Here is a 15,464-nt window from a genome sequence, read left to right as displayed (position 1 = left end):
GGAGGCCGCCCCGTCCTGGCGGGACCCCTGAGGACTGGGGGGGCCCTGTGCCTCCCGCAGCCTCGGAGGCTCTCCATGATGCTGGGGCACAAGGGTCAGTGTCAGGTCGTGCCTCCCTTGGGGTGGCCCTCCCTGGGGGGCGAGGCAAGAGTCTACCCCGGCCTTCTGGGGAGGTCCTCCGAGTGTGTCATTCCCCCATACAACTCGCGAAGAGATTGGGATCTCCTGGGGGTCCCCTCCCTGGAGCAAGGGACCAAGGATAGGGTATCCGTTGTATTTGCAGGGAGCACTGTCAGAGTGAGAGGTGCTTCCCTTTGACTTTGTGCACCATCTCGACTAACAGCGTAGCAGGAGGCTGAAGGTTTCCTTTGTAGTTAGAGGTGATGGTCCAAGTTGTGGCCGCAGGGATGAGAATAGAGGCCTGACGTACAGGCTGCATTTTGAAGAAAGAGCCATAGGATACTTGTAGAGGAGGCTTTATACATTTCTGGATCAAGTTGCTGGGTACTTGAGATGTCCTTTGGACAATTGGAGTCTAAGTATTTTTAATCAAGGTGTTCTGTGGGGCAGCTTTACAGAATAGTATAATGAAATTTCAGGAACTGATATGTCTGAGTTCCAGTAAATGTATAGTATAAAGTCAGCTTGTTCCTGGTATCACCTGATATGATTGTTTTTACATAGAAGACAAAACAATGAAAATGTTTAATGACTGCTGTGGAGAACAGAGCTCTCAGTGTTAGCAAGTGACAAAAAGTCACTGCCCTGTAATGGTTGTGTAGTGGTCTTGGTGAATTGTTTACTTGATGAACTTAATTTGCTTGTTTACCAGAAGCAAAATAATTATAGTGGGTATATATATTTAGGATGAGAGGAAATGGCCTCAAGTTACGCCAGAGAAGGTTTAGATTGGATATTAGGAAAAATGTCTTTACTGAAAGAGTGGTTAAGCATTGGAACAGGCTGCCCAGGGAAGTGGTTGAGTCATCATCCCTGGAAGTATTTAAAAGACATGTAGATGTGGTGCTTAGGGATATGGTTTAGTGGGCATGGCGGTGTTGGGTTGACGGTTGGACTTGATGATCTTAGAGGTCTTTTCCAACCTTAATGATTCTATGATTCTATATCTTAAGGCTTTGAAAGATTCCGCTCTTCATTTGACAGTTTCTAGGCTTAACAGTAAAGATAACTTATTTTGGTGATGTTAGTGGCTTCTTCCTTTACACTTATAATCCTAGTTGAATTAGGCACTGTGTTGAATACCTTATAGGGAACTGTTGGCAGGGAAAGCGCCGGCCGAAGGTGCTAGGGGAATTGGCTGGTACACTATAATGTGCTACCATCCTCTCACTTGTATCATTTAAGCTTAGTGCTGAACAAGCACAAGACTTAGTGTCATGTTTTGCTCAGAGCGCCTCACCTTACCAGTAGAGTTGTTGGTCACTGTATATTTGCTAGCACTTTCAGGCTGTCTTACAAGCTGTTATATGCTAATGCTTTTGCAGTTGGAGGAGGCATTGTTGTGGAAGATCAGCCAGATGTGAGTGCAGTATTATCTGCCTACAATCAACAGGGGGACCCGACGCTGTATGAGGAATACTACAGTGGATTAAAGCACTTCATTGAGTGTTCCCTGGACTGTCATCGAGCGGAATTGTCTCAGCTGTTTTATCCTCTCTTTGTGCACATGTACTTGGAATTGGTCTACAATCAACATGAGAGTGAAGCAAAGTCTTTTTTTGAAAGGTAATTTATTTTCATTTGTGCATTTGCATTATTTTGTGTTTGCTGCTTTGATTAAACCTGTAAGCTATAGTAGCATAGGTTTTTTTATATATATATATATATATGTGTTATTTTTCTTCTTTAATGTTGAAGAGATTTGGAATCTGAAGTAATGGTGCCATGGATTAAGTAACTGTTCTTAAATCCTTTTCCAATCTCCTATGTTAGAAAGATGTGCAAACTACATGCTTTTGAACTGTCCATGGGCAGATTTTGAACCATCTTTATGGTGAGCTGATGGGCTCCTTGCTGCAAAAGTATCAATGAAGAGATGCTGTTAGGGAAAGTTAAGATTGTGGGGTCATTTTTTAGCACTGGAAAATTGCACTGAGATGCCAAAGTAATGTACACTGTAAGTATTTGCTAATGTCATAGCATGTATATTGAAATTCTTCAAATGAGATTAAAGGAATTAATTTATGGCTAATCTATAATTTTTTTGTGCTCTTACTATGTTTCACTTCTTTATCACTTGAGAGGAAAATTAATTTTAATTTGTTTTCTGGATTCAGACCAATTATGAAATATTTCAATCCAAAAGGATAACTTTGTCTCGCTCCAATATGGTCAGCAAAAATGGTTCTGTAAATAGTTAAAATGTTCCCTGCCACAACTATTTGATAACGTGGTTTGAGTAAAAATGCAAAACTCTAGGCATATGTTAGCTATTAGATAATGCAAGTGGAGAATGAGAAATGTGCATATTCATATAATGAATCAGATATAAATACATCTAAGTAGTCTTGTGTAATAAAAAAGGCCCTGTACTTTATGATACCACAAATTAAGGTTTCATTTCTGTAAATAAACATGTTAGTGTAACTGTTTACTTCAGGTGAGAACCCGTTGGGTTTATGAAATTCTGTGAGGTTCCATTTGTGTGTTCTCTTCATTTTATTTTTTAACTGTGAATGCTTTTACTGTATGCAGTAAGTCACTGGTGTATCTTCCCCAGGATGAAATTTATTTCAGCAGAAAAATAATCGCATATGTAGTCAGTAGCTTCCAAGAGGTCTTTACCTATATGTTTCATGTTAAAGTAATGTAAATAAGTATGCACTTAGGAGATAATGTTTTTGTAATAAATCTTTTATTATATCTTAAATTGTTTCAATAGATTTCATGGGGATCAAGAGTGCTATTACCAGGATGACCTGCGTGTATTATCTAGTTTAACCAAAAAAGAACATATGAAAGGTAACGAGACCATGCTGGATTTCAGAACAAGCAAGTTTGTGCTGCGTATTTCCCGTGACTCTTACCAACTCTTGAAGAGGCATCTTCAAGAGAAACAGAATAATCAGATCTGGAACATTGTTCAGGAACATCTTTACATTGATATCTTTGATGGAATGCCTCGCAGTAAACAACAGATAGATGCTATGGTTGGAAGCTTGGCTGGGGAGGCAAAACGAGAGGCTAATAAAGCAAAGGTAGGAGGCAAAGATTGTTGCACTTTTATAATTGAACAAGTCTCCCTAGTTTTTTAGGGCGATATCTTAGTATAGACTGACAATTGTCACTTGAGATCTTAAAAGACAGCATGAACAGGACAAAGAAAAAGAACTGTACAAATAGTTGTTGGCAGGAGTAGAGAGATCAAGATGTGTCACTATCTGGTAGAAAAAACTATTGAACCCCTTTGAGAGACAACCTTGTATTCAGCCCACTGAACTAAACTTAAACTAACTCATGAATTACTCTGTGGTTTTAAAATGGACACCTGACTATTTGGCTTCCTCTTTTGTACAACAGATATAATTCTTTCTTACTGCCAGTTGTTACTGCAAGGACTGTTTGTGTAGATCTTGACAGTGTGGTACTGTAGTACTATACAGATAAATTATGTAAGCTGTAGGGATTCTGCTTTAAGGAAGTGCTAAGAGATGGTGGGAGAACCTACTATTGTCCAGATCAGTTGCTGCGTAAAACAGCAGAACATGTAGTACATTTGTTATGGACTAACCGGTAATGTATGCAGTAATATTAAACATAGCAGTTTTAAAGGGGCAGCTCTATTGTTTGGACTATTACATTGAAAAGTTTGCGTTAAAAAAATTAGTTTTCCCTAAGAACATCAATTACTATTGTCTCATGTGTGTTTTATTGGCTTGCAGGTTTTCTTTGGCTTATTGAAAGAACCAGAGTTTGATGTGCCTTTGGATGATGAAGATGAAGAAGGAGAAAATGAGGAAGGAAAGCCAAAGAAGAAAAAACCTAAAAAAGATAGTGTAGGGTCAAAAAGTAAAAAACAAGATCCTAATGCTCCTCCCCAAAACAGGTACCAAGGGAACAATGTGTAGAGAAGTCTTGTTAAATCCAGTCTTGTCATGCCAAATCTGCATCGCTGTTAACATGACATTTTTAGCATTTTGGCCATTTTAGCTGTACACAGCCTTAGCCGTAAGACTTCTAAGGGAGGTGCTGGAAAGCTTAACATATAACCCTCTGTCTTTGCCCTTCAAGTCAATCTAGATTTCCCTTGATAAAATTTTACTCAGTTATGCACTATTCTTTTCAGGTCATACTCAATTATTTATCTCGTTCCACTGCCTGTCCAAAATTCTTAAAGCTACTGGCTCTTTTTCTCATCAGTTGATCTTTTTCTTTCATTTTTTCTAATTCTTGTTTCGTATTTGAATATTGAGGTATAGGGTTGCATGCAAAGGTTTTGCTTTCTTTGTTTAGATTAAGAATATGGAAGGTGCTTTTAGTTCGTAAAAAATGTGTGCTTCTTGTAGAATTCCTCTGCCTGAACTGAAAGACTCTGACAAGCTGGATAAAGTAATGAATATGAAGGAAGCTGCAAGGCGTGTGCGTCTTGGCCCAGAGTGCCTGCCCTCCATCTGTTTCTACACGTTCCTTAATGCTTACCAGGTTGGTAAAAGAAGAGTTTGGGTAATATGGATAAGGGAATCAAAACTATAAACATCACTCTTAATAAAGAAAGAAGACTTAACAGCGTTGGCAAGGGTTATTGGAGTATTTGGAATAAGCGTTGCAAAGCTTATGTTCCAAAATGTTCAAAATTCTCTTTAAAGACTCCTTAAACTATGTAATTTCCATGTTCTTTGCTTTTGCTCTGATTTTGCCATAATTCCTTCTTTCGCTTTTCCTGTGGGGCCCTAAGTGTATTCTACAGAATGCAGTAGATGTTTTGCACCAAAATACTGGAAAACAGTACTGTTTTGTCACTATTGACTATGCTTCATTCATATAGCTTTATTTTTAACGGTGCAAGAATTTGTGTGTTTATGTCTATGCTAGAATAATTCCTTCTTATTTTTGTAAATAAGTCGAATTAATTTTCTTATTAGTTCTAGGATTTTGTAATATTTGAAATGCATCATGAAAGATACAAACAATATAAATGGATATTTTGTGTATAGGGTCTGACTGCAGTGGATATTACAGATGACTCTAGCATGATTGTAGGAGGCTTTGCTGACTCTACTGTCAGAGTGTGGTCTGTGACTCCAAAAAAGCTACGTAGTGTGAAAACAGCAGCAGGTAATTAAGACAATAACACTTTATACGAGCATGCATTACTTATGATAGCTATGTTTTGCGTGAACAGAGAAAGATGTCTGTGGCAGGAGAGTTGCCTTCAGCAGCTAGATGCTTTCACTTTGAAGGAACAATATGTGCACAGATGTATGATTGCATCTTATATACTACCGTTAGAAACATTTTTAAAGGAATGAGAAATCTGGTTGTGTACACCTGCTGTGAGGTGGTCAGTGCACGGAGCTTGGAACTAGCCATAACTAGCATGGAACTAGCCATCTTGCTTCTTAACTGGATGGTAACTACACGGTGTAGTAGACAGTTGGGTTTAGGTGATTTAAGGGAGAGATTAGAGGTACCCTGGGGGAAATTATAGGAGGGAACTCTGAGAAGGATGGAGGAGAATGTCCTGTAGCTCAACACCTACGCAAATTAATGGAAACTAGGCTTCTTTAATTCTGTTTATGTAACAATGTGTTGCGGTTAAAGCTAGATACCACGCGAACGTTTCTTAATCTTGATATTTAACTGAGATCTGGTCATGATGTTCAGCAAACAGTAACCTACAGACTAAAAGTTATTTTAAGTTGTGTGTATTGTGCAGCTGTAAATATGTCTGTAAAGCGTATTTGTGGCATATTAACTTCCTGGGAAAAGGCGTGAAAATTTGGCATCTCTATCAAGATTATGTTACTGTGTTTGGAGGCTGAACAATATATGTATGAAAAATAACACACGTCAGGATTAATTTATTTTAACTCAGTGAAGACTTAAGAAAGAGTGATTATTTATGTAAAGCATTATTTTCACCTTTTACAATGGTAAAAAATATTTTAAATGCCATTGTATATTTCAACTTACCAATTCCCAGGTACTTTGTCATGTTCACATCATACTTGCCTCTTTTAGAGAGAATATTGTTTGTTTTCCTGTTCATGGTATTTATCTTTGAACTTCTGACAGTTATTATGATACATGAACTTTGAAATATTGCAGACCTCAGTCTCATTGACAAAGAATCAGATGATGTCTTGGAGAGGATCATGGATGAGAAAACAGCAAGTGAGTTGAAGATTTTATATGGTCACAGTGGACCTGTCTATGGCACCAGCTTCAGTCCTGATAGGTAAAATAAGTTTACAAGCTAACTAGTTTGCTTGTCTTGAGTTTTAATTGTATGTTACTGAATGCAAACATGTTCTTAATGCAGCTTTTTCCAGAAGGTTAAAGCAATTTTTGTTTATGCAGCTTTTAAGAAACTGATTGCAAGCCTAAGTGCTTATTATGCTCAGGGTGTTGGGCACTGTCAGCCATTACTGAAATTAACTGGAGCTGAGGATGCCAGCACCTTTTTTTGAGGTTCAGGACTTAGATGGCAAAATAGACCATCTTTTTCGCAATCTGTGGTTTAAGCTGGGTTAACTAACTGAATTGTAGAGAGGAAGAATACTGCAGCATTGATTTCACTTACGGTATTGCAAAACATAAAACCAGACTGAGTAGCATATCGTTGCACTTCAAGTTTCTCATATTCTGTTGAGACTTCATTGTCAAAATGTATGGAATAGTATCTTAAAAGTAAGAGATTTAAAACCATTATGTGATTATGAGAGTCTGGACAATAGAAAGGACGTTTAAATGTCTAAAGTTTTGCTTTTGCATGTGTCTAGTCAGGAAACAACTGTTACAGAAACACAGCTGAGAAGCAAACTTTGTGTGGAACATGAATATAGAGTCTAGAATTATGAATTGAGAATGTGAACATGATATGAATTCTCTTTCAGGGAATCCTGAAATTTTGTTTAGCGTTATATTAAAAGATTTTTCTTTTTTTAAAGCAACACAGCATAGCAGTTTACTAGTCGTTTTTCCATATAACTGGAATTCCTGAGTAAAGACCAGCTCTGTGGTTTGTTCTCCCCCTCCGTCCCCCCAACCCCCCAGTATTGCTGTAAGTGTCACCAGAATTAGTCATCAACATCCAATCGTCTCTCTTTTTTGCATAAGGGCCTAGGACTGGATTCTGCTTGTATTGGTTATTGTTGCTTACCCCACCAAAATGCTGATTTATACGTGATGTGCTAAACAGATGCTGTTCAGTGGACAGTTTTTCTTATCATAGACATCTCACAGTGTTTATGCAATAGTTATACAGTCCTTGTGTAAGTTTGATATGTAATATGCTGTACTTTCTCCTGTGACAGGAACTATCTGTTGTCCTGTTCTGAGGATGGCACTGTCAGATTGTGGAGTCTCCAAACATTCACGTGTCTGGTGGGATATAAAGGACACAACTATCCAGTATGGGATACACAATTCTCTCCTTATGGTTATTACTTTGTGTCAGGGGGACATGATAGAGTGGCTCGGTAAGAAACTGGATGGGTTTTTTACTTGTCTGGGTCAGTTTGTGGTGGATCATCTGATTAGAAGTATTCTCTTCCAGTTGTTAAACAACTTGACAGAATATTCTTTATTTCTCCCTTCTGAAAAGTATACTTTTCCAGAATAGATCCTGCTAATTCAATAAACTGACCAGTAAGAAACCACTGCATAATTACTTCCTTTTATTCCTCATTGTGCAACAGATACTGAATTTCATTAGGGTTCTTTTTGTTAATAAAAAGTTTTTCTTTTCAGTTTGTGGGCAACGGATCACTACCAGCCTTTACGGATATTTGCTGGCCATCTTGCTGATGTGACGTGTACCCGATTTCATCCAAACTCCAACTATATTGCCACGGGCTCGGCAGACAGGACTATACGGCTCTGGGATGTTTTGAATGGGAATTGTGTAAGAATATTCACTGGACATAAGGTAAAGGCATATCACTCACAGTGTGAAAATGATTTTATTTCTGTGATGAGATTCTGAAGACAAGTGTTCAGAACAAATGTGGCTTGACTGACTGAATGTGAGTAGACTTAATTACTTGTTTGGTCCCCCCCAAAATGCCTGTTTTAGGGACCAATTCATTCGTTGGCATTTTCTCCTAACGGACGATTCCTGGCTACTGGAGCAACAGATGGAAGAGTTCTGCTGTGGGATATTGGACATGGCTTGATGGTTGGAGAATTGAAAGGGCACACTGACACTATCTACGCGCTCAGATTCAGCAGAGATGGGGAGATTTTAGCATCAGGTAAAATTCACTGGAAACAGTGAAGTTTCTGTTGTGTTCCGTAAGTCTGAAGAGGAATGATAGAATTGGTTCCTTAAATTGAGGAAGATAAAGTAGAATTGCTTGCTTAGCAAAAGCAGTAACTTAAAACTGCTGGTACAAGGCGAGTACTTCACTGGACTGTGAAGTATGACCCCTCACTCTTCCAGGAACTGCAGGAAAGGTGTTACGCAGTTAGATAGTAGTGAAGGCTGAGGTCAGTGTACAGTGTTAGGGGAGGAATCGGAAGTTAGAAATAACAGAAGACAAGAAGTGGCTGGACTAAAGAGGCACAGGATACTGGAACGGGAGTGGGACATGCAGCAGGACTAAAAAGAAGAGAGGAAGGGATAGAAAGGAAGATGAGTTATCCACGCCCTTACTGTTTCTTCATGGTAGATTTTTGATACAGAAATGTGTTTAATATTAACAGTCAGGTCTATGAGCAGCAGAACTTTGGAAGCCTGCTTGTTTTTCCTGCCTGTCCACATGGATTCTCTGGTGTCTTAATATAGCAGAGCTCCTTTGCCAGTTTTCCCTTCATGGAGGCACAAAGTTTTGTCTCTCCATGTTTAGTGAACTGTTTTCTTAAAATGTATAGAAATTTAATGAATTTGAAACTTGTTCTGTCAACTGGCTGAAATTAGCAGCAAGTTCAAGTTACTGACAGAAGAAACGATGGACAGACACTGTAATTACTTCAGGGTAATTTCTTCTTATATAGAAATATTCTAGATTTATTTAGTAGTATGTTCCTAAATGCAGTGCAGTGAGAATCCTCGATGAGCCACTACTGCAGGAGTGAAAGCTAACAGACAGAGTACAGGTTTGATACAGCTTGCAGGGTGGTTACTTCAATTTATCTACCAACCCTCCAGTGAAAGCACAGGCCACTGGGCCTGCAAAATTCTGCTGTCTTCCCTGTATCAAAGAAACTGTTATTATGTGACTTAGTCATAAACATTTCCTGAAATTGCCATCTAGCCCCCAGGATGGTCCTGCTTTTTCTGTGCTAGGTGATATAATCCAAACCCAAGTATTTTGAGAGAGTAGTTCTTTGTGCTTTATCCACAGGGCATTCAGGTTAGATTCAGGAAAGCTGAAATCATGGTAACTTTTATGTGTGCATTTAGTATGTTAGAGGCTTGTTAAAGTCTGTTTCCTTGCAGGATGAGGGCGTAAGTCTAGAGTTATGAGCAAACCTGCTTTTTGAGCTTTAATTTCTGTAACTTGCTCCCCAGTAATTTTTTTTATATACCTCTTCTATTAATAAAAGACTTCAAACTGTTTTACTTTTTTCTTTTTAGGTTCAATGGATAACACAGTTCGTCTGTGGGATGCTGTAAAGGCATTTGAAGATTTAGAAACTGATGACTTTACTACAGCCACTGGACATATAAACTTGCCTGAAAACTCACAGGACTTGTTACTAGGTACATACATGACCAAGTCAACCCCGGTTGTACACCTCCATTTTACACGCAGAAACTTGCTGCTGGCTGCGGGAGCCTACAGTTCACAGTAAATTGGGAAGCTGTAAGACTGACTGTGCCAAGTCATTGCAGTAGTGACCTCAGGATGTGAGACAAGGAGCAATGTCTTGCACAGGTGCATCTCACTAGTCTGTTGCAGGAAAAATGAAACTATGTGAACTAACGCAAGCAGTCTTTCTCAGTTCTGCTATTTCACATTTATCCACAGTTTGAAAATGCTGGAGATTGACAAGACATTGTGGCTGTAAAAGAAGGAATTGTTCATGGTGCTTTTGATAAAAATATATATATGTATATGAAAATGGCTGTCTCCTCTCAGAGATGGTATTGAGCTCTGCTGAAACTTGCAGAAAGTTAACAGCCTTGGTATGTGTTCTCAAATGGTTTTTTTAAAGCACTTAATTTATGGTTAGCAAATGTTTAATCAATCTCAAACACAAGCAAAAACACTTCAGTTTCAGAAAAGAAGAATGTAGTTTAATTCACTATAGCCTGGGCTGGGCAACAGGTATGGTGAGAGTATCACAGCAACAAACCAGGCATTGAAAGAGTAGGTCCTACAGGCAGAGCCTTGTGGGGAACTGCCATGAAGTTGCATCTGTGGGTTGCTGAAAAGATTTCAAACTCCTGTGCTCCTTTGAGGTATTGGAAACGCAGATCTTGTTATTCTGTTGTCACAGGTAGCCAATGCTGTAAGTGTGATAAGCAACCAGAAGTGCAAGGTGAACCTTACTTACTTTCATACTTTACTGTATGGAAAAAAAAAAAGGGGGGACTGAGGCACAACTGAAATACCCATTATTAAAAAAGCAGACTTAAACCCTTTTATGTTGTATTAGATGTAAAAGAACTTTAAAAACCTGTGTATTATCAGCTTGCTTTTGAAAGGCCAGCTTGTCTACCGAAGTGACAATTTCTACCCACAAAAACATTGTACCCCAATAAGTTCTCCTGGACAACCGATAAAGCTCAGTGCTTTATTTCTAAGGAAGAGTAAAACATGCAAAACACTGGGAAGTATAACTTCTTTCTGGGTCTTTGAACAGAAAATACCACCACCAAAGGACAGGCCCAGTTTGGTGTGGCGTTTTTTGTTTGTGTGGGGTTTTTTTGTTTGGTTTTTTTTTTTTAAAATCTCTTACAAGCTGTATACAGGGAAATCTGTTTTGTGTTCCGTATTACTTCCAGTAAGGGCTTGGACACTTGCACAGTCTGCTGGCTCTCTAGTGAAAATAAAAACAAGACTTTACATTTCCAAGGTAAAGTAAATGGAGAGCTATCCCCCCCTCATCCCTTCTCTGACTCTAACTCTTGGAGTAAAGGTATATTACAGGCATTATACGTCAAAATAAAGGGTGGAAAATTCATTAGGAAGCTCACCTGGAAATTTTCTTTAAGGAAAGAAAGGTTAAAACTAAATCATTATGGGTTTTTTTTGTGTAATGGTACCTCAACAAAACTTCCTAGCTCTCAATATGACCAGTTGGATTTAAGTATAATTATGGTGAATCAAACAAGCATGTACAGTTTTGACAGCTTAAAGAAAACACTGCCACATTCTGCCTCTGTATTTTGTACAGTTTTATACTTTTGATATTATAATAAATACTAAAACCACATAGTTTGTTGTCTATATGTTGTAAGAAGGTATTTCCTTCCCTTGGTGGCTGCAATGGAAGCAAAAGCAATGCTTGTAACAGTGAGCACTCTCCTAAGAGAAACAAAGTAATTCAGAAACGGTAAGTTGATGACTAACCATCTCATGTAAATCTGGTGCTAAGGGTAGGTGATGGGTTCTAGCTAATTAGATCTATTACACTGTTACAATCATTATTCATCTGGAAAGTTGTATACAGCAGAGGCCATTTATGCAAGCAAACTCATAGGAGAGGAAGACGACTAGATTTATTCAGAAGGCCCAGCATGTACAAATGGCTTTAAGATGCATGAACTAGGGTGCAGACCCTGTCATCCCTGTCATTTATGCCTCCTTTTTTTCCAACAACCACACCTACCTCCTGCTGCCCTCAGTTTGGGAAGTGTATTTGCATATTTTGGCATCAGAAGTCCCAGGTTAAGTTCAAGAAGTCCCCTACTTAAGTCATTGTTATGAACATGCAGAGTTATAAGAGCTTAACATCAGCAAAGTAAACTGTTTTCTTTCTGGCAGTTACATCTGTAAGAGAGGCCAGTAACAGAAAAAGCTCAAATACGATAATTTGATCAGTCTTTTTCGGGAGGCTTTCCATCCAAACCAAACAGGTTCTATGCAAAATAGAGACAACTGAGGCAGAAGTTGTAATCTGCATTGTATTAATAATAGTGAAGAAGTCACTGCTTCCATGTTAGCTACTAGCTTGGAATGCAAAAAATGGGAGCAACCAGGTAACTGCAAACCACATAAGCTTACTGTTATCCACTGTGACATGAACGTGGAGATGCTTTGATCAGCTGTAAGCTCTGTGCTGGTATTATGGTCATGCTGCTGAGGTCTTTCCTAGGTTACTACCAGGTGCTCAGAACACTTTAGGGTGTGTTGTAACAGCAGAAGAGTTTAGTTAAGATAGTAATGACAGGAATCAGCTACTCCATCTCCACTACAAATAACTATTTTTGACAGAGAAAAAAGGAGCAAAGTGCCACATTTATGCTTTTTTGCACCATTTCATATTTCCAACAAAACAAGTAATTATTTATATTTTATTAGCCACAACAGGTCATCAGCTTCCATTACACTGACACAGATTGGAGGTTTAGACATGCCAGCAACCTGCCAAGAAAAGAGAGATCAAACATAGCAAGTCTTGTACAGTAGCACTAGTAACCGAGCATCCCCCTTCCTCAAGCCCAAACAATTTCAATTATGAGCAGGCAAATTTCAGCACGCCCAGGAAGAAATGACTGATGTCCCTTTAACATACCACAACGATGCTCAAGCTTATTGTTTTCTACCCCTTTTTGCAGACTATGAAGACGGCCCATAGGTTTTTTCAAAATGCCATTTCAGTGGAAATTTTGTATTTGAAAATGACTCTAGAATGTTGTAACACTTGGTTGTTGCTATACAAGAAGTCCAATCACTTTCTATATGGACCTTGCATAATCAAGTGTGCAAGATACACAGTTTCATTGTATGGGGCTCTTTTTCTCTGTTCAAAGGGGGGTTTTAACAGACTGCATTAATCTCTGCTTGGAATTCTCTAATACAACTAAGTCCTCAAGTATTACTTTATTATTTCAACAACCTACAAAGCAACAGTTATCCCTATTTTACAGCAAAAGGGCAGACCAGAGGCACCTAATAGTTGTAGGCAAAGCCTGATATACCTAGCTGCAACATCCTTCCATTCCTCCTTCCTTTCCTCCCTGCATGATGTCCCTAATCCCATTTACGATGTCAGAAGAACAAAAAGAATACTGGTATCCCATACTTTCTGCATCCCCCTTTAACAACCCACTTCATTCAGAATGCCCCCAAATAAGCTGATGCTATCGTTTAGTTGAGGTTTAAAATGATAAATACAAAGTTCACATGCCTGTGTTTCTCTCTCTCTCTAATTATATTGTATTATTAGCAACTTGTCCTTTGTCACTCTTTTTTCCTGGGCTGGCACTGAATCATTTTGGTCCTGGAAGAACACCAGCCACTTACCATTTACTTATCTGCCACAGCAGGAGTTTTCTTTTTAGGTCTAAGCTTGAAATACAAGATGAGCATTGCAACGCCTGTGTATGTGGCTATTACATACTGGAAAACATAAAAGTTAAGTTTAGTTTCACTCTAAAACTCAGAAACACCATTATACCAGACTACAAAAGTTAATATACATAATACATACATTCCTCCTGCCTGTGATGGTATAGGAATTGAAGTACTTCTGAAATCCAGTGAACTGGTGTTGAGATCCCGAGTCATGGCCAGCCATGGTTGCTTGTCCTAACAAGCAATACAGGACAGTTAACAAGTCCTACAGTCAGTTGGGCAGGAACAATAGAAAAAAGAAACTAATCTCTACACTGAACTTAATACGTCCATTGTCAGCTATTAAATCTGCTTTCAGGACATTCAACAGACAATGAATATACATAAGGAGCAGGCACATTCAGGGCACTGTATTTTAAGGTACAAAACAGGTGACACGAGCAGACAAGGAAATGACGTGTTCTGAAGGGAAGAACATTTATGATTTTCAGCATTCATTCAACCGAATTTAAACATGGAAAAAAAAAAAGTCAATTTGATGATGATGACAAAAGGGAAAATTCCTGAAAGCACTTATAAAGAAGAGACATACCAGTCCTGCCTACACAACCATTCAACACAGGCAAATTTCTACCAATTGTTCAGGAATCTGTAATAACTAATTAAGATAAATCTTCACTAGTTCAGCTAAGAAACAGCTTCAATTACGTACCCAAAAACTTGGTGACAAGATTCAGACTAGACCACTACTCTGTTTTGTGATTCAAAACGCTGCTTTACAACTTTTACGCCATATCAGAGTGCAAGTGTTGTTAATAAGAACTGCCCTGCTCTCAGTTGCCCATTTCTATTGCATCTTACTTGCCCACCGCAGTGTTCACAGATCTAGATAAAAATATACTTTTTTTTCAGTTTGTTTTCAGCTAGATCAGCAAGTTACTTGAGCCAGCTACAAAGCCGCAGAAGTGCTTTCACAGGAAAACCAAAAACACTAAGTACATGAGGGCACACTTTTGTATTTTGTCTGTGTCTGGACCAAAGTTCCAGGTCTACTGTTAAGAAGTTCATTAACACAAAAGCCTGACATGGCTACAGTAGCATACTTGCAGATTCACTGAATGGTTCAGGCTGGCACCTCTGGAGATCACACAGTCAAACCCCAACCTGCTCAAAGCAGGGGCAGCTACAGCAGGTCACTCAGGAACATGCCCAGTCAGGTTTTTAGTATCTTCAGAGATGGAGACTCCACAAATGCTCTGGGGAACCTGTTCCAGTGCTTGATCACCCTTATAATAAAAGGGATTTTCTTTTTAATGTTTAGAGATATATTTTTCTAATGTTTAAGGGGATTTTATGTTTAGGACAAACATTTGTTGTTTATCTTGTAACTCAACTCAAAAGAAGCACACATGCCATATGGATACCTACCAAACCAGGCAGATGCTGTAGCCAGCAGTAGCCCAGAAGAGGGATACAAGAAACTGCTATAGCAGGTGCTATGTTCATTATCACAGCTCTTATGCCAACCCAATCCAGTAATGTATCTCTGGTGTATAATCAGGTAAGCACACCTGTAACTGGATTGACCATATAATAGCTAAAAATGTTAACAAAATAACCCTCTTAAACATCTGCCGTACATGACTTGGAAAGCCAAGGTCATCTTTTCTTATGCCTGACCGATGCAAAAGCCTGGAGAAGAGTCACTGCGTCCTTCCGAGGACGGCTCAGAGCCCAGACATCACAACACAAGTTTTATTTTTCGGAAGAAGCCGGTGCCCTTGCCAGGCGCGGCCTGCCCCGCCGGCTGTCCTG

At 39.0% G+C, this 15,464-nt stretch overlaps 2 protein-coding genes across 2 annotated transcripts; one reads left to right on the top strand and one right to left on the bottom strand.

The window, feature by feature from the left end:
* Positions 1-1,505: 1,505 nt before the first annotated feature.
* TAF5 (TAF5 RNA polymerase II, TATA box binding protein (TBP)-associated factor, 100kDa) lies at positions 1,506-10,224 on the top strand (the record flags this gene model as incomplete). The annotated part of the gene is made up of 10 exons (XM_009574109.1): positions 1,506-1,746; positions 2,903-3,218; positions 3,903-4,066; positions 4,527-4,662; positions 5,175-5,295; positions 6,289-6,418; positions 7,497-7,661; positions 7,933-8,110; positions 8,258-8,435; positions 9,761-10,224. Coding segments are annotated over 10 exons (1,847 nt in total), but the record flags the coding sequence as incomplete, so codon positions are not given.
* A 3,377-nt stretch (positions 10,225-13,601) lies between these two features.
* USMG5 (up-regulated during skeletal muscle growth 5 homolog (mouse)) lies at positions 13,602-13,872 on the bottom strand. The gene is made up of 2 exons (XM_009574108.1): positions 13,786-13,872; positions 13,602-13,694 (listed from the first exon to the last, which is right to left on the bottom strand). The coding sequence occupies exons 1-2, from the start codon at positions 13,870-13,872 to the stop codon at positions 13,602-13,604; spliced, it is 180 nt and encodes a 59-aa protein (XP_009572403.1).
* Positions 13,873-15,464: the final 1,592 nt, after the last annotated feature.

The sequence above is a fragment of the Fulmarus glacialis genome, unplaced genomic scaffold, assembly GCF_000690835.1.
Source record: "Fulmarus glacialis isolate BGI_N327 unplaced genomic scaffold, ASM69083v1 scaffold48373, whole genome shotgun sequence".
NCBI classification, from domain to species: Eukaryota; Metazoa; Chordata; class Aves; order Procellariiformes; family Procellariidae; genus Fulmarus; species Fulmarus glacialis.
Note: the sequence above shows the minus strand (reverse complement) of the source record. Positions and strands in the feature narration are given on the sequence as shown.